Source organism: Bubalus kerabau, chromosome 14 (assembly GCF_029407905.1).
Source record: "Bubalus kerabau isolate K-KA32 ecotype Philippines breed swamp buffalo chromosome 14, PCC_UOA_SB_1v2, whole genome shotgun sequence".
In the NCBI taxonomy this organism is placed as follows: domain Eukaryota; kingdom Metazoa; phylum Chordata; class Mammalia; order Artiodactyla; family Bovidae; genus Bubalus; species Bubalus kerabau.
Genome location: NC_073637.1, coordinates 27130558 through 27153387, shown reverse-complemented (window position 1 = coordinate 27153387; position 22830 = coordinate 27130558). Strand labels below are relative to the sequence as shown.

Below are 22830 nucleotides of genomic sequence, written 5' to 3'. Positions count from 1 at the left end.
CCTTCATCCTTCTTACATTCATCCTTCAAATGTTCTGATTGCTTGCCAGCTAAATGAAAGTTATTTAACTTTAGCCTCTCAATTTTTTCTTTAGGAAAACGGTAAGAATAGCCACACAAAGGATTATTGTAAGGATTAAATGAAGACGGCATAGTGAAAGGACTCAGTACAGTGCTTTACACAAAGTCAGCATTGATAAATGTGCTTCCTCTCCCCTCCCCCATTTTGCATCTTTTACATTTACTTATATGAATACTTGTACCTGGAGCTGATGGTTTAGATCTATAGATTCAAGGTCTGAAATATTTTAGGCAAGTGAGAATTTAACCAAACTTGCAGTTTTCACACAAAGCACTAATATATTTTTCAGTCAGGAGACAGATATTGTAAACAGGAAAATTTGGAAACTTATGATTGAACTTTTAGAGCTGGAGATTTTTTCTTTTAGCAGAACTTTAGATACTTTAGAAAAATTACCTGCAGAGATGAATCAAATCTTTCCCTCATACACCCCAGTCTGTAACCCACACATGCCTCTACATGACCAGGTCTCCATGCCAGATGTTCCAAGTAGCTCTTCATTTAATCATGTCTTCTGACAAAACCTAAACAAATATATCAAAACTTGTACAACATTTAGCAAGTGCAACTTGAAGATTTTCTTTCTGTTAGACAAATAGACGCCATCTGGAAAAAATAACCCCAGGCACTTGGAAGCAGGAGTATGCAGCTTATTGGCTGAACACCCCATGAATACCTTAGACTACTTTCTTTGGCTCCTACCCTCTGCCTGCTCATTTCAAATCTTGCACACTCCAGCAGGCGTGCTGCTGTCAGACAAGCGAGCCCTTGTTACCCACGCGCTCAGACACTAGGAAGACTCGCTTACTTTGAAAGATAGGCTTGCAAGAGTTATCTGGACCCCCTTTGTTTCCTTCACATTATGGCACCTGCTCTCTAAAGACTGCTGACTCTCACTGTGTTCTGATATGAATTGGTAACAGCATTTTACTAATCAGTTCCGTGTTTACCACATTCTATTTTTAAGCAGTAGTGTCCTGGTATGCTTTTTCCTTTCCTCTTTGCTCCCTCCTTTCCTGTTTTATCTAAAAGCTACTTTCTAAAAGGAAAAAGCCACTCATATGTTGTTACTTATTTTACTAATTGACTTTTATTCCTCAATTAGTATTATAGTGATATTCATGTTATTTTGCCTTTCATAATTAGCCAAACTGCATTTCAATGATTTTTGAGTTTGTCATCTTCTAGAGGAAAATCAAATAAATGTAAATAATCAGAAATCAAGAAAAGCATCTTAATTTTTATTTTGATGACATAATCTTCATGATAAAAATAGCTTTTAATGGCATAGTCTTCATATGTCAAACTTTCCCTGCAACCATACTTACACAACATATTTAAGTTATAGCTTTACTAAGTTTTTGTCTTTTGTCAGTTGTGAGCTTATAGCACTTCAAACCACAAAAGCAGTCACCTCAGAACTTCTGGAATTCATTTTATTACATCTCATGATCTGAGCAGTAGGGAGCCCTACAAAACATGTTTGATCAAATATTAATTTTATAAATTGCTTTTCCTTCCCCACAATTCCTATGAAAAAGGTATTCAGCTAGATTAAAACTCTGGAAAATTTTAATGGGACCTTTGAAATCTGTTTGAGCCCAGCTTCTTGGAAAAATAAAACTGCCTAATGGAAGCACTCTTTATACGAGAAGTGGTTATGCCTTTGAGGTAATTTTCTTCCATGCATAATAGAGAACTTGCAGCGGGATAATCTGAGTATTAGAAATGTCTTTGCCAGATCTTTAATGCTGCTTGTAATACTATCTGAAGGGGTCCTGTGTGCTTGTTCACCATGATGAGAAGAAGGGGATGGTAATTTGCAACAATATCACCTTGTCTTTTCAGTCCTACCCTGGCCCAAGCCTGGAAAGTGAAGACTTTAACATTCCTCCCATCACTCCTCCTTCCCTCCCTGATCACTCTCTGGTGCAGCTGAATGAGGTTGAACCTGGTTACCACTCTCTGTGTCACCCAATGAACCATAATGGCCTGCTACCGTTTCATCCACAAAACATGGACCTACCTGAAATCACCGTCTCCAATATGCTGGGACAAGATGGAGCACTGCTTCCCAACTCCATTTCTGTGGTAAGAGTCTGCTTCCTGATTTGTGTTGGGGAGTCGGGGACCCCACACTGACAAGGCCTAAATTCATGCGAGGAGCTTTCAATCATCATAACATGGCTTTCTGAAACTAGAATAGTTCTCAGCCATGGAAGATGTTCTCCATAAATCCTGTAAAATCCTAATACAGTTTTCCATCTTATATTTAAGTCAAGGCAAAATCCATTAACCACACATTTGATCACTTATATTTATAACCCAAAGTACTAAATACTATTTGACACTGAATGTCCAGTCATGTGGTCAAACTGTCTTACTAGGTTTTAGATAAAAATTATCATGAAGGTGCCATGTCTCATCTAGTGCAGGATTTCTCACCACAAGCAAGATCCCCCACATCTTCTGGGAACTGCTATGAAGGTTGGTTTCACCCCTGTTTTCTGCTCTCAAATCCCACAAATTTATATAATCAGAAAGCAAGAAAACAATTTTCATCTTTATTTTGAAGGTATAATTTGGGTGATCAAAATTTATCTCTACTAAAATGTTCCTGTATCTTGGACTTTGTTGTTACTCTGAATCTTCTAATGTTTGACACTTCTCAAATTTAGTAAGAATATGTTATCACCAGAAAACTAGCAAAATTTAAATTCTTAGCCCCACCCAAAAGTCCAAGAGTCTGTATTTCTAACAAGCATCCTGTGCTTGAGAATAGGGACATCATAAAATCTTTCCTTCTGACTGTTACGTCATTTAAAACCTTAATAATTTCTCTGTCTATATCTCATGGAGTGAAAGATATTATCATCAGTATATGGCCAAGGGCAGAGCTTTCTACCATGTCATGAAACTCTCTGACGTTAATAGAAACTTCTAATGAATGACAGGTGGGATGTTAAAGTCTTTACTTTGGTTCCACTGTTCAGTCACTTAACAGTCCAACCATCTCTGTTGTCATTTTCATAAGTCACTGAACAGTGCTGCCATATTCCCAATGAACAAATCGATTAACTTGTTTATCTTATGTTGTTTCTGATAGGAAAGTGTTTGATATTATCACTTATCTAAATAATTTGGGTGTATCTCTAACTTGAGTGAGAAGGTTTTGCTGTTAACCATGAACATAAAGCGGGGAGATGGACAGTGGAAAGAAATCTATTTGTAGTTTGGGGAATGAAGTCCTGAGCCTAATGCCACAGGGCATGGTAGGGTGTAGGATTCTCCGCAAAACTGGCAGCTAGCTGGTTGGCCTGAAGGAGAGGACTTATTCCCTGCACCAGCAGTAGCAAAAATCTCTACACTATTGTCTTGGTTTTTAGATGATATTACACTGTATAAATGTATCCTAAGAGTATTAGTGTGACTTCATAAAATGGAAGGTGGATTTTTTTTAGAAAATACACTGTGTAAATCTGAATAATGTTTTACTTCAGAGTAGTGACCTTGAAAAATCATGTGGCTATTCCTCTTTGGGGCTAAGGTTCAGACCCAGTTCAGGAGCCAATAAGGCATCCAGGTCATGCTTTCTAGGCTCCCCTATTCACTGAGAAGAAGAGGAAGGACGAATACAGTGCAGAAAGTACCAGCTTTGTCCTCCTTACCTCATCCTCGTGTGCTCATGAGGTTGAGCCATAGGAGGAAGTGAGATCCTCAGTCAGAGAGTTTCAGTCTCAAAACCCTTTTCCTTTCATATAATTTTCCTTCTTAGCATTCCAAGCATGCACTGGAGAAGGAAATGGCAACCCACTCCAGTGTTCTTGCCTGGAGAATCCCAGGGACGGCAGAGCCTGGTGGGCTGCCATCTATGGGGTCGCACAGAGTCAGACACGACTGAAGTGACTTAGTAGCAGCAGCAGCAGCAGCATTCCGAGGACTCTTCCAGTTCACCATCACTCTATAAGAGATGAGTGTGTAACCTCAGTGTACACTCACCTGGAGTTTGCCCAGGTTTGCTGTTCTTGGTCACTCTGTCCTCAGCTAACAGGCTCAGGACTGGCCCTGGTCCCAGTCATGAAGCACCACTATCTAGGCCATTCCTCTACAGTGCTTCCCTCTTTGCTTATCATGAGCTTCTCTCATCCTAATTCTTCATGCTTCTTTCCACTTAGAAACTGGACTTTGGTGTTTTTCCCCTTAACATTGTGTTTGCACACTTTACAAGGCAGAGGGATCCTGTTCGGCCTAAGCTAAGCAAGTGAAGCTCTGATGTACTATTCCAGTTCTTGGCATGTGAGTCTGTCAGGATTTTTCATAGGACGGTGAGACATCCCAGTACCTCCAAACCATATTCTGAGGTGGACATCTGCCCTGCCTCCTCACAGAACTGGTCCTAGAATTTTATGCTTTAAGTTAAAAGCTGCTCCAACAAATCCAATTTTGGCAAGACTTCGGACAGGCTTCAGCACTGTCCAGTAGAACTCTCTGTGCTGATGGCTTTTTTATTATCCATGCCATTTAATAGCAAGAGTCATTGGCTATTGAACACTTTAAACATCGCTAGCATGACTGAAGGACTAATTTTTATTTTATTTCATTTTAATTACATTTAATTACACTTAAGATAACAACATGTACCTAGTGGCTACTGTCCTGGACAGCATAAATCCAGTTAATTATGTTGATTTAACATTAAATCTACACTAAACTCATTTTTTAAGCCAGTGTGGTCTTGGATAAAGTAGATTTGGAGGTGAAATTTGTTTTTAGAATTCTGTTTCAAGGTTTGGATCTCTGACTGTATCCCAACAGCCAGAGTCTGATATACTGTAAAGTTGCAATAGAAATCTAATACAGTTGGAAAGATCGACTTTATTGGAGTTTGCTAATTCCTTTGAGAAACAAGGGGCCTCTCCAGTTCCTATTTTGAGCTATTATGTGTTTGGAACACCACTCATCAGTGTGTACATTTTAAATGCTTTCCCTGCTCTAAATGTTTGCAAGGGCTCAAATGATTGATAAGATACAGTCACTGTCCTTCAGGAGCTTGTAAACTATAGAAAAAGTACAACTATGAAACAATTTGAGTCAAATGTGAAGCAACTAGAGACAAGAGAAGGGTAAACACAGTTTCACTGACTGTGGACCCAATAGGAATCCTACCTGGAAGAACTATAGTCATCTGGCTTGGGTATTTTATAAACTTAGTGGAAAAGGTATGATGGCAGTCCAGTTTTGAAAGGTAGTTTTGATTTGGACAAACAGAGAGGAAAGAAAAGGCATCCAGGAGAGAGCATCTGAAAAGCAGGTTGGATACTGTAAGTGGGGAGATTTGACCAAAGGTTTCAAAAACCACTCTAAGGACAGTGGACTTGATATGATGGATTCTAAGAAACCAGTGGCTGTTTTCACTGAAGGCAATAGCATTATGAAATCAGTGTCATAGAAATATCTTTCTGGCATCTCTCTGGAAGGACTGCAGTGGCAAGAAACTGGAGTTGTGTCGAGTCTGGGAGCCTGTTATAACTCAGGCAAGGAGTGTTGAGACACAGGGTGCTGACGGTGAGAACAGAAAGATGAGCTCGTAAGCTGTTTGCACATCATTCCCATATCGGCGGATCTAAAGATGAACAGCCCTTCATATTGCCATGTTTTATATTTTAAAAGCACTAAGTATTATCTTCTCTGAAAGTAACTTTAGGTCTATACGATACTCTTTTCACGCGTGTTTGTATAAACTAACTAAAACTCTTTTCTAGCAGCTTTGCTCGTGTATAATGTGATTGATTGGTTTGCCAGTTGTTGACATATATGTAAGACATATGTATGAAATGGAATAGTGTACGATTTAGGTCATCAGTGCTCATATAGATGAGGAAATAATGGCTACAGAATCAGGATGTAGAAAAATCCCACCTAGAAATTACAGGGCTATTTCTATAATTTCTCATCTCTTCTTTCAAGGTCTCCTAAAGTTTGGAAACAATTAATTAAAGCTAACACTTGTGAACCCTAAATAATTACTTGCTGTAAATTTTTAAATCTCATGAATATGATCCACCCTAGGTAGATTTATGTGTAGAATCAACTATCTACGACTTTATTTTACAAAAGCCCTCCAGTTTTATTAAAGCTGAGCCTTTTGCTGTTAGTACAATGCTCAGATCTTTCTTTAAAATATAATTTATTTATTTTTTAATTGAAGGATAATTGCTTTACAGAATTTTGTTCTTTTCTGTCAAACTGCAACATGAATCAGACATAGTTATACATATATTCCTACACTTTTGAACGTCCCTCCCATCTCCCTCCCCATCCCACCCCTCTAGGTTGATATAGAGCCCCTGTTTGAGTTTCCTTAGCCATACAGCAAATTTCCATAGGCTATCTAATTTACACATGGCAATGTAAGTTTCCATGTTACTCTCTCCATCCATCTCACCCTTCCCTCCCCTCTCCTCATGTCCATTAGTCTATTCTCTATGTCTGTTTCTCCATTGCTGCCCTGTAAGTAAATTCTTCAGTACCATTCTTCTAGATTCCTTATATATGTGATAGAATATGATATTTATCTTTCTCTTTCTGACTTACTTCACTCTGTATAATAGGTTATAGGTTCATCCACCTCATTAGAACTGACTCAAAGGTATTCCTTTTTATGGCTGAGTAATATTCCATTGTGTATATGTATCACAACTTCTTTATCCATTCATCTGTTGATGGACATCTAGATTGCTTCCATGTTCTAGCTATTGTAAATAGCGCTGCAATGAACAATGGGATATATGTGACTTTTTCAATTTTGGTTTCCTCAGGGTATATGCCTAGGAGTGGGATTGCTGGGTCATATGGTGGTTTTATTCCTAGTTTTTTAAGGAATCTCCATACCATCTTCCATAGTGGCAGTGTCAATTTACATTCCCACCAACAGTGCAAGAGTGTTCCCTTTCTCCACACCCTCTCCAACATTTATTGCTTATAGACTTTTTGATGATGGCCATTCTGACTGATGTAAGATGATATCTCCTTGTAGTTTTGATTTTCATTTTTCTAATAATGAGTGATGTTGAGCATCTTTTCATGTGTTTGTTAGCCATCTGTATGTCTTCTTTGGAGAAATGTCTGTTTAGGTCTTTTTACCACTTTTTGATTGAGTTGTTTGCTTTTCTGGTATTGAGTTGTATGAGCTGCTTGTATATTTTACAAATTAGTCCTTTGTCAGTTGTTTCATTTGCTATTATTTTCTCCCATTCTGAGGGTTGTCTTTTCAACTTATTTATAGTTTCCATTACTGTGCAAAAGCTTTCAAGTTTAATCAGGTCCCACTTGTTTACTTTTATTTTTATTTCTGTTACTCTAGGAGATGGATCATAGAGGATCTTGCTTTGATTTATGTCATCGAGTGTTCTGCCTATGTTTTCCTCTAAGAGTTTTATACTTTCTGGTCTTACATTTAGGTCTTTAATCCATTTTGTGTTTATTTTTGTGTATGGTGTTAGGAAGTGTTCTAATTTCATTCTTTTACATGTAGCTGTCCAGGTTTCCCAGCACCATGTATTGAAGAGGCTATCTTTGCCCCATCGTATACTCTTGCCTCTTCTGTCAAAAATAAGGTACCCATAGGTGCGTGGGTTTATTTCTGGGCTTTCTATCTTGTTCCATTGGTCTATATTTCTGTTTTTGTGCCAGTACCATACTGTCTTGATGACTGTAGCTTTGTAGTATAATCTGAAGTCAAGAAGATTGATTCCTCCAACTCCATTCTTCTTTCTTAAGACTGCTTTGGCTATTTGGGGTCTTTTGTGTTTCCATATGAACTGTGACATTTTTTGTTGTAGTTCTGTGAAAAATGTTGTTGGTCTTTTGATAGGGATCGCATTGAATCTGTAGATTGTGTTTGGTAGTATAGTCATTTTTATAACATTGATTCCTCCTACCCAGGAACTCTCCATCTGTTTATGTCATCATTGATTTCTTTCATTATATTGTCTTATAATTTTCTGTGTACAGTTCTTTTGTCTCCTTAGGTAAGTTTATTCCTAGATATTGAATTCTTTTTGTTGCAATGGTGAATGGGATTGATTCCTTAATTTCTCTTTCTGATTTTTCATTGTTAGTATGTAGAAATGCAAGTGATTTCTGTGTATTGATTTTACATCCTGCAACTTTGCTAAATTCATTGAGTAGCTCTAGTAATTTTCTGATACTATCTTTAGGGTTTTCTATGTACAGTATCATGTCATCTGCAAACAGTGAGAGCTTTACTTCTTATTTTCCAATCTGGATTCATTTTATTTCCTTTTCTTCTCTGATTTCTGTAGCTAGGACTTCAAGAACTATGTTGGACAATAGTGGGGAAAGTGGAAACCTTTGTCTTGTTCCTGATCTTAGGAGAAATGCTTTCAGTTTTTCACCATTGAGAATAATGTTTGCTGTAGGCTTATCATATATGGCCTTTACTATGTTGAGGTAGGTTCCTTCTGTGCCCATTTTTTGAAGTTTTAATCATAAATGGGTGCTGAATTTTGTCAAAGGCTTTTTCTAAATCTATTGAGATGATCATTTGGTTTTTAACTTTCAATTTATTAATATGGTATATCACATTGACTGATTTGCATATATTAAAGAATCCTTGCATCCCTGGGATAAACCCAACTTGATCATGGTGTATGAGCTTTTTGATGTGTTGCTGAATTCTGTTTGCTAAAATTTTGTTGAGGATTTTTGCATCTGTGTTCATCAGTAATATTGGCCTGTAGTTCTCTTCTTTGTGTTGTCTCTGTCTGGTTTTGGTATCAAGGTGATAATGGCCTCATAGCATGAGTTTGGAAGTGTTCCTTTCTCTGTAATTTTTTGAAAGAATTTTAGAAGGATAGGCATTAGCTCTTCTCTAAATGTTTGATAGAATTCTCCTGTGAAGCCATCTGGTCCTGGGCTTTTGTTTTTTGGGAGATTTTTGATCACAGCTTCAATTTCAGTGCTTGTAATTGGATTGTTCATAATTTCTGGTTCAGTCTTGAAAGATTGAACTTTTCTAGGAATCTGTCCATTTCTTCCAAGTTGTCCATTTTCATGCCATACAGTTGTTCATAATAGTCTCTTATCATCCTTTGTATTTCTGCACTGTCTGCCGTAACCTCTGGTTTTTCATTTCTAATTTTGTTGATTTGATTCTTCTCTCTTTTTTTCTTGATGAGTCTGGCCAAAAAGGTTTGTCAATTTTGTTTCTCTTCTCAAAGAACAAGCTTTTAGTTTTATTAAAACTAAATAATCTTTACTGTTTGTTTACTGTTTACATTACTGTTGTTTCTTTCATTTTCATTTATTTCTGCTCAGGTCCTTATGATTTCTTTCCTTCTACTAATTTTGGGGGGTTTTTGTTCTTCTTTTTCCAGTTGTTGTAAGTGTCAAGTTAGGTTGTCTATTCGATGTTTTTCTTGTTTCTTGAGGTAGGATTCTGTTGTTATAAACTTCCTGCTTAGAACTGCTTTTGCTGCATCCCATAGGTTTTGAGTTGTCATGTTTTCATTGGCATTTGTTTCTAGAAATTTATTGATTTCCCTTTTAATTTCTTCAGTAACCTGTTGGTTATTTAGAAATGTATTGTTTAATCTCCATGTGTTTGTGTTTCTTACAGTTTTGTCTTGTAATTGATATCTAGTCTCATAGTGTTGTGGTCGGAGAAGATGCTTGATCTGATTTCAGTTTTCTTAAATTTACTGAGGTTTTATTTGTGACCCAAGATGTGGTCTATCCTGGAGAATGTTCCATGGGCACTTGAGAAGAAGGTGTATTCTTCTGCGTTTGTATGGACTATCCTGAAGATCTCAATAAGATCCATCTCATCTAATGTTTCATTTAAGACTTGTGTTTTCTTATTTATTTTCTGTTTGGATGATCTGTCCATTGGTGTGAATGAGGTATTAAAGTCTCTTACTATTATTGTGTTACTGTGACTTTCTCCTTTTATGTCTGTTAGTGTTTGTCATGTATTGAGGTGCTCCTATGTTGGATGCATGGATGTTTACAATTGTTATATCTTCCTCTTGGATTGACCCCTTGATCATTATATAGTGTCCTTCTTTATCTCTTGTAATCTTCTCTATTTTAAGGTCTATTTTGTCTGATATGAGGACTGCTACTCCAGCTCTCTTTTGCTTCCCATTTACATAGAATATATTTTTCCATCCTCTCACTTTCAGTCTATATGTTTCTTTAGGTCTGAAGTGAGTTTCTTGTAGATAGCATTTATAAGGGTCTTGTTTTTGTATCCATTCAGCGAGTCTGTGTCTTTTGGTTGGAACATTTAATCCATTTACATTTAAAGTAATTATTGATATACATGTTCCTATTGCCGTTTTCTTAATTGAGGTTGATTTTGTAGATCTTTTTCCTTCTCTTGTATTTCTTGACTACATAAGTCCCTTTAACATTTGTTGTCAAGCTGGTTTGGTGGTACTGAATTCTCTTCACTTTTGCTCATCTGAAAAGCTTTTTATTTCTCCATCAATTTTGAATGAGATCTTTGCTGGGTGCAGTAATCTTGGTTGTATATTTTTCTCTTTCAATACTTTAAATATATCCTGAATATGGTGCTCAGATCTTTGTGTTAGTATTTTCACATGATGGAATTTTAAAATTTGAATGGATCAAAAAGGTGAAAATATTTAGTTCTCATTTAGATACTGTATATACTTTAGTGGTTATTATATTATTTAACATATATGCACTATTTTATGTTATATATGTTGCTGTTTTATATAATACATAATGTTTTCTGGAAATTTATTTTAAATGTTCTTATATCTATCTGTTTTTTATCTCTACTGGCAATGTAAGTGATACAATTTTACTGATTCTAAGCATTTCCAACAAATGTCTAATATATTAGATGTAAAAAATTTAGTTCATAATTAGAAGTCAGTATCTGAGTATTACTATCCCAATAGTATGAAAAATGGAGGTTCAGAGTAGTTAAGTTACTTGCTCCATAGCTCAGCCAATGAACACTCCAGCTTCCTTATGTGAAAAACAAGGATAATGATCGTCCTTATCTTGTGGAGTGAAATGAATATTTAAGAATTGCTTAGATCATTGGTTGGCACACAGGAAGCATTATTATGTAAGTTTTCTAAATAAAATATGAAAAGCAAGAATGTATATGTATAACTCCTTTGGAGAAGTTAAAATACATGAGAGAGAAGATTTTTCAAATGAGCTATTTATACTTAAATCCTTAATCTTCTTCACATCTGTCCAAAAAAAAAAAAAAAGCAATAAGCTTGCCATCACTAAAAAGTCTTTACTTTCTACTGAGTGTCCTTATATATCATTGTGATTAACCCTGGTGTCTTTTGACCACAAGATGTCTTTTGACCTCAGTTCAAATCCTGGCACAATAACATACCAGCTATGTGACACTGAGCAACTTGCATAACCTTTCTGTACCTCAGTTGCTTTACCTATAAAATAGAGATAAGACACTTATTCTCATATTGTTGTGAGCATTAAAGTAATTAATATCTGTGAATTTAGTGCCTGTCAAACAGTAGGCACTAGATATATTCAGTGGTATCCCTTTTTGATAAAAATGTCACTAAGGTAGAATATCTAGCTTGCCTTCTGAAACTTGCCATAAACATATACAGGGGTGAAGCATACATAGGGTGACTTTTTTCCTTCCTTCTCCAATTTCCCACCACTTCCCTTTTGTATATTCTTGCCTATGCCAATTTTATGTGTTAGTAGTCAGTCTGGACTCTGGCAAAAAGTTAGATTTCTGGCACTTGAGAAAAGATTCCATTTTCTTAAAAGTCCATATTTTCCAAGACCAGGTTATAAAAGAGTGTAGAATTTCTATTAGTATATACTGTCAAATAAGTGCCAACTAGTTCTGATTTTTAAGGTCCAAGTTAAACAGTCATTCATGACCCAGTGTGTAAGAGTTCCATTTTTCTCAAAATTCCCTTGAGTTATTTTGATAGTGGGTAATTGAACAGTCTGTGTTTTTCCAGGAGTGAAATCTGGTTAGAAGAGCACTGGAATGAGAGTCTGGAAGGGGTTAGCTTAGCCCTGCCTGGGGTAAGCTTGTTAACCATGGACGATTCACTGTACCTTGGCTGTAACCAGTGGGGTTGGACTAGATCAGGCGGAGCCAAGGGAAGCCAGAACGGAATCAGCCAGAACCACGGTGCTCTTATTCATCTCACTTGTTCACATTTCTTGTAAAAAAATGCCCTTGAACTTAGGATTCTACCCCCCAAGAAGAAGGAAAACCACAGGACTAGTTGAGTTCTGAGATCCTTTCCAGGGCCGACATTTTCCTGTGATTCATTCTCTATCGACCACGCAACTGTGATCCAGAGTTGCAACTCACTCAGCTTGTCACTTTAGTTACTTAGTCATTTTTCCCACCATCGCATGGGCTTTCTCAGTGTTTTACCCATACCCTCACCCTAAAGCCAAATCTATTATTAAGCTGCTTGAACTTATTGGACAGAACATTTCTTTTGGCTGGAAAATATTATTATGCCATTAAGAAGAAAGTGATGTTGTTTTCATGTTGTTATATAGAAACTACAGAGTTGTTTGGGGAGAAAGGTAGAATAAGAAAATGTCCATATTAAGTATTCATGGTCTAAGAAAAACCCCTTGATTCCTACAAACTGAAATCAGGAGCCTCTCCTTTTCCTCTTCATCCTGGCACCCTCACTGCTGGGTTTCACCATGGGCTGGTGGAAGGCAAAATGCAACCTTGTATAAAGTCATTCAAGGCTCCTGCCTGGCCCCTATGTGGTGATTGCTTGTTCTTTGTGCAAGCAACAGAAGCTCTTTCATACAAAGAAACATCGTGCAAAGTTTTAGAATGGCCTCACAGAAAGGATTCATTTAGAACCTGGGCTTTTTGTAGAGTATGGTTCCTAATGACATAGTATAGAAAATTTACAATGAGAAAAGCAACAAAGGAGATTTCAGTTTCTTTGAATACTTCAAATTTCCAGTTCTGGAGTTTAAAATGGAAAAAGATGTTAAAAGGCAATAAAATTGGGGGGTTTATTTCCCAAATGCCTTGTTTTTTCCAGGCAACAAAAGCAAGCATGATGTATATACTCAGATATATTGTCTTTTGAAGCTTTCAGTCTGGCACACTTTGCATTCAGAGGCCACTGCACAGCTGTTTTGCCAACCATCACTTCGGTAGGTGCTGTGCAGGACACATGCAGCTAAAGCAGGGGTGCCCCTCTGGGTCTGTAGGGAGTGCAGTACATCAAGGAAGTCCACTGTATTAGAGCAGCATGAATTGCTAATATGTTGCCATTATGGAAAGGACCACTGGCATATTGAATAATGTAGCTTTCAAAGCCAAGCAGAAAATGTGATTACATACAATTTGATTGCTGTTTTTAAAATAAATATTTTCAAAATCAGGAGATATTTTATTTCATGTAATGCATAAAGTATGTAATAGTGGACTGGAGCTAAGTAAGTATCTTTTAGGACATGAAGGAGCTGATGATGTCAGCCCCATTTAGACATGAAATAATAGAAGCATTAGTTTAAAATGGAATGGATGTCACCCTGGTTTGTTTCTTTCTTTAAAAAAAAAATAGGAGCAGAAAAGCAGTAAAAAATGATTTTGCCCACTTTGACAGAAGAAAAAAGACAGAATGATTACTTAGCATTGTGCCACAATTCATCAAAAGTTTAGCTATTTCAGCCATTTTTTCACAAATTATCCTTTTTTTAGTATTGCACATGAGAGCAATTATTAAACCATTGTAACAACTATGAAAAAATGGACAGGTTTTTTATTCTTGTTTTTGACCATATATAATAATAAAAGTGTGTGGTTTGGGTTTTTTTTACTGTCAAATTCCTAATAAGGCTAAAAATGAGCATTGTTTGTAGTTAGTTGGTAAGCTCCACTTAAGCCCTTTCTTTGCTCAAAACAGACTCTACTTTGTTTTTTTTTGTTTTTTTTTTTTTTTTTTTTTTTTGTTTTTTTTTTTTTAATTTTATTTTATTTTTAAACTTTACATAACTGTATTAGATTTGCCAAATATCAAAATGAATCCGCCACAGGTATACATGTGTTCCCCATCCTGAACCCTCCTCCCTCCTCCCTCCCCATTCCATCCCTCTGGGTCGTCCCAGTGCACCAGCCCCAAGCATCCAGACTCTACTTTGAATATGGTATTGATAAGAAATTCCGTGAACTCAGTATGCTAATGATTTGGGACTACCTTTTAGTTCTGTAATAAAATATTGCTCCAAAATAGAGCTCTCCTCAATAGTGTTCAGTAAAGGAGCCAATTTAAAAATAACTCCTCTCCATTCTTATGCCAAGTATGACAACTCAGGATTCACTTTGTGTATAAGGGTTGCTGTACTTTTTATTCACCCCTAGAGTTCATATGGATTAGTGCCTAGCCCATGCACGGAAGAAATTAAAAAGCTATAAGACCAGTTACATAATATACTGCAAGCAAACTTAAAGTTATTCAATCCAGTCTCTTAATTCCAGACAGAAGTAAACCTAAACCATTTAAGATATGCGGTTTTCTATCTAAGAGCCAAGATTCCACAACTTTCCTTGGTAGTCTGTTTGTGTTTAATTAACCTTGTAACATTGAGTTAAATTGCACTGAGAGATTTAGATTCCTTCCAGGAAGTTGTTTATTAAAGTTAAACTAAAAAATCTTAACTGCAATTTCATTCTACTTTGTCTGCTTCAGACCTCTGAATGCTTGAGGAACAATTGATTGCAAGTATTTGACATTTATTAAGTCAGTCCTGCAGTTGTGTTTTACCTGGTCCAAATAACCCCAGTTCCTTTAACCTTTCCTCAAAGGTCATATTTTTCAACTTTTAAATCAAATTAACTTTTTCTTTTCTAATTTGTGATTTTAAGGAATGCCAACCACCATAGAAGGCAGAGCTCCAGACAGAGCCTGGGGTTGCAGATTTATTTCTGAAGTTTTCAAATAATTCTCTGCCCCCACATGGACATTTTATGATAGGCTTTTTAATAGCATCATTGATTGCTGACATATTTAATTTTTGACCCATCGATCACTCCCACGGCGTGTGTCCCTTGCTATGTTGGTATCTAGGCAGCAGTTCCCCATCTTGTTTCTGTGTAACTCACTTCTCATCCTAAAGGCAAACATCTGGGAAGGACATCATGGCGTTACTCCTCTAGGCACTTTTTTTTCTGGCTGCGTATCCATGATTTAAATAGCCTTTGGCAAACAAAGAGAGGGAAGAAAAATATTCTTACGTACTCCTAATTGTCCTTGGACAAACAGGTGCCAAGTAGGCCCATAAGTAAGACTTTCCAGGCCTTGGCAATAAAGTTTCAGTCTCTAGCTGCACCCTCCAATTGTTAATAACATGTTTCCTAAAGTGTTGAGAGGGCATTTGGGAAAAGCAGCACAGAATCTGGATGAAAAGAGGTGGAGGCGAGAAGAATAAACAGCTGTTCAGGAGAGAAATCGTGTACCTGAGGGCTCCGTGGGATGTATGCTTCCTGCGTGTGGCCCCCTTGCCTGTCCCTTACCCCCTCCACACATGCTGTCTGTGTCTCCTCTACCTTTGGGTCCATCCACACCCCTGGACCCTAAGTAAGAATGTTAGCGCTTCATCCATCAAGTCCTGAACAGAAGTCAGACCCTGAGCTGAGCACTGCCCTCGTGTTCTTCTGGCTCTGTCTTTCCTTCCTTGGCCTTTGCTTTAACGCTCAGGACATAACCCCACTCTCACCACACCATGCAGAGAAGTCTGCCTCTCACTCTGCCCGGTGAGCTCTTTATGGAAAAGAGAACCCAGACCCCCAAGAGCTTGTTTGGTTTCATTATCAAGACTTCCAAACGGAAATCCGTAATAACAGTGTTACAGGGCGTGCTTGCACAGAGTAAGACCTCAGTAACTATCTCTGATCTAAGAAATGAACTCAGTTATCCCTCATGGAACCCTTACAGTTTTCCCCAAACAGGTACAGGATCGTTCTTGCTTTGTTTTTTGTTGTTGTTGTTTTTTTCCTGACACTTCTAAGTTGTATAGTCTTCTAAAATAATACCAATTTTCCGACTTTTAAAAAAATGTAATACCATGTGTTGTGGCATCTAAATGCATCGAGACTGCTGTAATACTTTCCATTTAGCTAAATGAATTTGAGCCCTAACCTTACATCTATTTTGTAGTTTTAACACTTAATCAACTTACTACTAATTATTCCTAACCCATACCACTATTAAATTGATATGTTTGACAATTAATTACAATGTATAGTTGATCTTTTTCAGATGTGTAGTTTTATTTTCTGAGTAGAGCTATTTTTGTGGAGAAAATTTGTCAGCAAAATTACAAGACACCTAAAGGAACATATTTCTGCCTAGTCCTACAAAATCTTAGGGGCAGAAGAGGCAATGCAAAGAATTAATGTTTGTTAAAGATTGGCTCATATGACCAGTGTTGATTTTATATATATATATATATACACACATATATAATCACAAAATGATTCAATCTTTGACTTGCTGTTGCCTTGATTTGGGTGAGTAGATTATTAACATTAAAATGGTGCATTATAAATCCATTTAGTCATGGAGTCATAGGAGAATTAGTCTAAAATGCTTTTCTGGAGAACAATGAACCAGTCTCACTCCAAGACACCGCTTCCTTCATTATTCATTAACTGTTCTTATCTCGAGCACATGGGAACATTCTAAGAGCAGGTTTTGTTTTTTTTTCCATTTCAGTTTTTTTCCAGTTTGAAAGTTCTGAGTTCTCTTATGTGGACAAGCAATACCTACAGGAACATAATGTTTGTCTTTTTATATTAGTCATTCATATATGTTTCTCTGCCAGAAGCAAACACACTCCATTGGAGAAAAGGAATAGTGTACTGCAGTCTTTCACCATTCTGGACAGTAATTAAAATACTAGATTCAACCTTCCTTTTCTCAGTCATTTAAAATATCACAAATGCCGTAATAATTCTGCAAACAGGTCTTTTCTTCTTCACCTAATAAATATATTTAGTGTTTTAATAGATATATAATAACAAAATTGATAGTCAGATTTCTCTGAATTTAATGGAATATACAAATTCTCCAGGGAAATCTATGTATCATTTGACAGAAGGGGAATTAATTATCCTTTTATAATTCAGGATAGGTGAAAAATTTCTTCAAAATTTGTTACGTTTGAAAAATATTATTAACATTTAAGGGATTTTGTGGTTTTTAATCAAAATCATTATTTTCTTCAATAAAATAGTATTCAAGCCCCCAAAACATACTGCACTATTAACATTTTTCATATTTTTATATGCAATGCATAGTTAATCACATTTTCTACTAACCAGCAGACATAAATAATGGCTTAGCAGGTCGAGCTAGGACCAGTCCTTCATGCATTATGAAATTTGAAAATGATGTGGCTGAAAAATCAAGTCCTGCTTTAATTAAGATGGTAAATTCATAAGGACTATTGCTAAAAACCATTATGTTATTAAGACTATCAAAAGATAAACTATTTGCATTTTAATGCATTTTCTTTCTGTTGTGTGGTATACACATCTACAGTGTTTGAAAAATTAACAGGACAAAGAAACATAACTTTATTCACATAGAAAAAAATTAAGTTGTTTGCATCTGTATTTACATATCTCTCATCTCTCTACATAAATGCATGCAGTTACATATGTAGGCCTCGATTGTGTGTTAGGAACTGTTTTCCCATCGCCAGAGTACCATGGTGCCAGTGGCCATTCCCCCCACAAGACAGATGCAAACTGGGACCTTTAGGCGACAGCTGTTTTCTCATGTCTGGGGTTGTTTTTGCTTTCCCCAAACCAGCCCCATGTCTAATTACAGCAACCCACGGGGCTCAGGCCATGTTTCCCAGCAGACAACAGACACAGCCTTTTCTGCAGCCAGACTTCGAGCTCGCGTTCCACTCCACTCTCACATATTTGGAGGGTCTTCGTTGTGCCTCTAATCTACTAGGTGTGACAGGCGGTGAAGATTAGAATCCAGGAGCTGACAGTTCACTGGGAAAGATGAGGGCTACATATATGAAACTTGGAAAATGTGAGACTGTGGAAAGTCAGATTCTCAGATCTGGTGCCCTCCTTAAGCCATCCAGGGAGTGCTGGCCACCCGCAGAAATGACCCCATGGCCTCGGGGTCTGGAGAAGCAGTGCGGGTGGTGGGTACACCAGCTGGTTCAGGGGTGAGGCAGCCCAGACTTGACCCTTGCACGTGGTTGTGGGCCAGTGAGTTCACATGCCTCACTGTCCTTGGTGGTGAGGCTTCAATGGCTCCAGGTGTCTGAAGCCCTCAAACGGCACCCGGCAGATGGGGTGCCTCATGTTAGCTATTTGTTCCCTACCTGCTTGGAAGCCCCACAGCTGCTTGTCTGGGTTTTCCTCACACTGTCTGTCATTCCTCTTCCAGTTATTAGTGTCCATCCTACCTGGGCCATTCTAAGAGCTATTGTGCTGACATTTACTGAGCATCTGCTTTTGCCAGGTCCTGGGCAAAGTGCTTTCACAGTTTCTTCCTAAATCCCCACAGTTGCACCAGGAGAGGGAGGTGTGATCCTTTCCTTGCCCGGAGCAGGGGTGGGGTGGGAGGGGACTGAGGTCACAGGCAGGTTATACAGTTGGCAGCCGGTAGGTGGTAAGCAGCCACTCTGCCATTTCTGAGGAGGCAGAGGCTGTGCCTCTCATGGGGTGAGGCTTGATCACACTGCACTGAAAGCCTTATTGGGGCCCCTGTTCCTTCCATTCTCCCCATGGAGGTTTCTGATGGACTTGGTATCATTCCATTCATGCTGCCCATGCCAGACAGAAACCTTCCCAATTCTGTTCTCTTGTTTTTTCAATAAAATTAACTCACTTTATGTTTACATTGCTGAAATAATATAATCAGAGAACGAGTAAAGGAAAAGAGAGCTCTTATAATCCAGTGAAAAAAAAGGGTGGGCTTGTGAAAAGACAGCCTTCAGAATGGGAGAAGATAATAGCAAATGAAGCAACTGACAAACAACTAATCTCGAGAATATACAAGCAACTCCTACAGCTCAACTCCAGAAAAATAAATGACCCAATCAAAAAATGGGCCAAAGAACTAAATAGACATTTCTCCAAAGAAGACATACAGATGGCTAACAAACACATGAAAAGATGCTCAACATCACTCATTATCAGAGAAATGCAAATCAAAACCACTATGAGGTACCATTTCACACCAGTCAGAATGGCTGCAATCCAAAAGTCTACAAGTAATAAATGCTGGAGAGGGTGTGGAGAAAAGGGAACCCTCTTACACTGTTGGTGGGAATGCAAACTAGTACAGCCACTATGGAGAACAGTGTGGAGATTCCTTAAAAAACTGGAAATAGACATACCTTATGATCCAGCAATCCCACTGCTGGGCATACACACTGAGAAAACCAGAAGGGAAAGAGACACGAGTACCCCAATGTTCATCGCAGCACTGTTTATAATAGCCAGGACATGGAAGCAACCTAGATGTCCATCAGCAGATGAATGGATAAGCAAGCTGTGGTACATATACACAATGGAGTATTATTCAGCCATTAAAAAGAATACATTTGAATCAGTTCTAATGAGGTGGATGAAACTGGAGCCTATTATACAGAGTGAAGTAAGCCAGAAAGAAAAACACCAATACAGTATACTAACGCATATATATGGAATTTAGAAAGATGGTAACAATAACCCTGTGTACGAGACAGCAAAAGAGACACTGATGTATAGAACAGTCTTATGGACTCTGTGGGAGAGGGAGAGGGTGGGAAGATTTGGGAGAATGGCATTGAAACATGTAAAATATCATGTATGAAATGAAAAAAAAAAAAAAAAAAAAAAAGGGTGGGCTTGGAATTCTTGCTGATGACTTTGACAAATCACTGGGTCTCTCTGACTCTCAGTTTCCTTTGCTGTAAAAGGGAAAAAAATGGTATGACAACAATATTTACATCACTGTGTGGTTTGGGGGATTAAGTGAAACACAAGATTAATATTTCTAGTACCTAACAGTTTAAGTACATTTTCCAGTCATCATTTTGAATAGATTAGCATTCCAGCTAATGATAAATGTTAGCTCTTTGCCAAAAATACAAAAATTTAAATTATTACCTCCTCTATGAGGAAGGCAGTGTTACTTCTTCAGGTGGCAGCAGGCTATGCTAGTAGACAAGTTCTTGTGCCCGGTAGCTGGGTTGTCCGCTCTTTGTCAGGACACCATTATCAACCAACCTCAAGATATTCTTCTCTCTCCATCATTAGGATACAAAACTTACTTTTAAAAGTGAAAAGATATATAAATTATTTTATAAATAAAAAAAGTAAAAATTCTGGGCAACTTGCCAAGGATAGCAGATCTGAAATTAGGTCAAAATGTTTCCTTTTCTTTATTAAATTCCTACTACCTTTTCTAATATGTTTGTATCAGTTTGTCTCTTCATAAATATTTGCATGTTCTGTGTGACAGGGAATGGATAAAAGCCAAAGAAATAGGCAGTGAATTATGACTAAACTTTAGGTTTTCTTCATTCCTGTCCAATAATGATGAATTAATGTAACCAGGATCACAAAGCCTCTTGACAGTACAAGTCCCAAAGGAACAGTGTGCTCAGATGCCCCCGTGGACTGAAGGCCCTACCCAAGACCCCAGAGTGTGAACGAGGACACACGTTGTGAAGAATGGTGGGGCCCGAGGGTGAATTGCAGAGCTCCCCATGTCAATGGCTTCCTTCTTCTCATCAACCTACAGACACCCCAGCTCCTGAGAGCAGTGCTATGGAGACCTCTGCATGGGACCGGACACTGGCTGGCCCACTTACCCTGCATACAAATGCCACACACAGTTATTGCAGAGGAGGAGCTGGAAGATTTGAACACACCAGCACTTAGTGGGATCTTCATCAGTTCAGTTCAGTCACTCAGTCGTGTCCAACTCTTTGGGACCCCATGGACTATGCACTCCAGGCTTCCCTGTCCATCACCAATTCCCTAAGCTTGCTCAAACTCTGGATCTCCTTACAGTCCAAGGGACTCTCAAGAGTCTTCTCCAACACCACAGTTTAAAAGCATCAATTCTTTGGCTCTCAGCTTTCTTTATAGTCCAACTCTCACATCCATTCATGACTACTGGAAAAACCATAGCTTTGACTAGACGGACCTTTGTTGGCAAAGTCTCATCTCTGCTTTTTAATATGCCATCTAGGTTGGTAATAGCTTTTCTTCCAAGGATCAAGCGTCTTTCAATTTCATGGATGCAGTCACCATCTGCAGTGATTTTGGAGCCCCCCAAAATAAAGTCTTTCACTGTTTCCATTGTTTCCCCCTCTATTTGCCACAGAGTGATGGGACCAGATGCCATGATCTTCGTTTTTTCAATGTTGAGTTTTAAGCCTACTTTTTCACTCTCCTCTTTCACTTTCACCAAGAGGCTCTTTAGTTCCTCTTCGCTTTCCTCATCTGCATATCTGAGGTTATTGATAGTTCTCCCAGCAATCTTGATTCCAGCTCGTGTTTCATCCAGCCTGGCATTTCCCATGATGTACTCTGCATATAAGTTAAATAAGCAGGGTGACAATATACAGCCTTGATGTACTCCTTTCCCAATTCGGAACCAGTTTGTTGTTCCATGTCCAGTTCTAACTGTTGCTTCTTGACCTGAATACAGATTTCTCAGGAGGCACATAAGGTAGTCTGGTATTCCTATCTCTTTCAGAATTTTCTACAGTTTGTTGTGGTCCACACAGTCAAAGACTTTGGCATAGTCAGTAAGGCAGAAGTAGATATTTTTCTGGAATTCTCTTGCTTTTTCAATGATCCTGCAGATGTTGGCAATTTGATCTCTGGTTCCTCTGCCTTTTCTAAAACTAGCTTGAACATCTGGAAGCTCATGGTTCACATACTGTTGAAGCCTGGTTTGGAGAATTTTGAGGATTACTTTGCTAGCATGTGAGACGAGTGCAATTGTGCAGTAGTTTGAACATTCTTTGACATTGCCTTTCTTTGGGACTAGAATGAAAACTGACCTTTTCCAGTCCTGTGGCCACTGCTGAGTTTTCCAAATTTGCTGGCATATTGAGTGCAGCACTTTCACAGCACCATCTTTCAGGATTTGAAATAGCTCAACTGGAATTCCATCCCCTCCACTAGCTTTGTTCATGGTAATCAGGATCCCTAAGGCCCAGTTGACTTCGTATTCCAGGATGTCTGGCTCTAGGTGAGTGATCACACCACTGTGATTATCTTGGTTGTGAAGATCTTTTTTGTACAGTTCTTCTCTGTATTCTTGCCACCACTTCTTAATATCTTCTGCCTCTGTTAGGTCCCTACCATTTCTGTCCTTTATTGTGCCCATCTTTGCATAAAATGTTCCCTTGGCATCTCTGATTTTTTTGAAGAGATCTCTAGTCTTTCCCATTCTATTGTTTTTCTCTATTTCTTTGCATTGATCACTGAGGAAGGCTTTCTTATCTCTCCTTGTTATTCTTTGGAACTCTGCATTCAAATGGGTATATTTTTCCTTTTCTTCCTTGCCTTTCACTTCTTTTCTTTTCTCAGCTATTTGTAAGGCTTCCTCAGACAGCCATTTTGCCTTTTTGCATTTCTTTTTCTTGGTGATGGTCTTGATCCCTGCCTCCTATACAATGTCACAAACCTCCATCTGTAGTTCTTCAGGCATTCTGTCTATCAGA

At 38.0% G+C, this 22830-nt stretch overlaps 1 protein-coding gene across 1 annotated transcript in view; it reads left to right on the top strand.

Annotated features, from left to right (window-relative positions):
- The window catches only part of TOX (thymocyte selection associated high mobility group box), a 314252-nt gene that overhangs the window by 162662 nt on the left and 128760 nt on the right, over positions 1 to 22830 (top strand). Inside the window, exon 3 of the mRNA XM_055546055.1 lies at positions 1930 to 2172. Coding sequence (XP_055402030.1) covers positions 1930 to 2172 — 243 coding nt within the window. The remainder of the gene's footprint in view (positions 1 to 1929; positions 2173 to 22830) is intronic.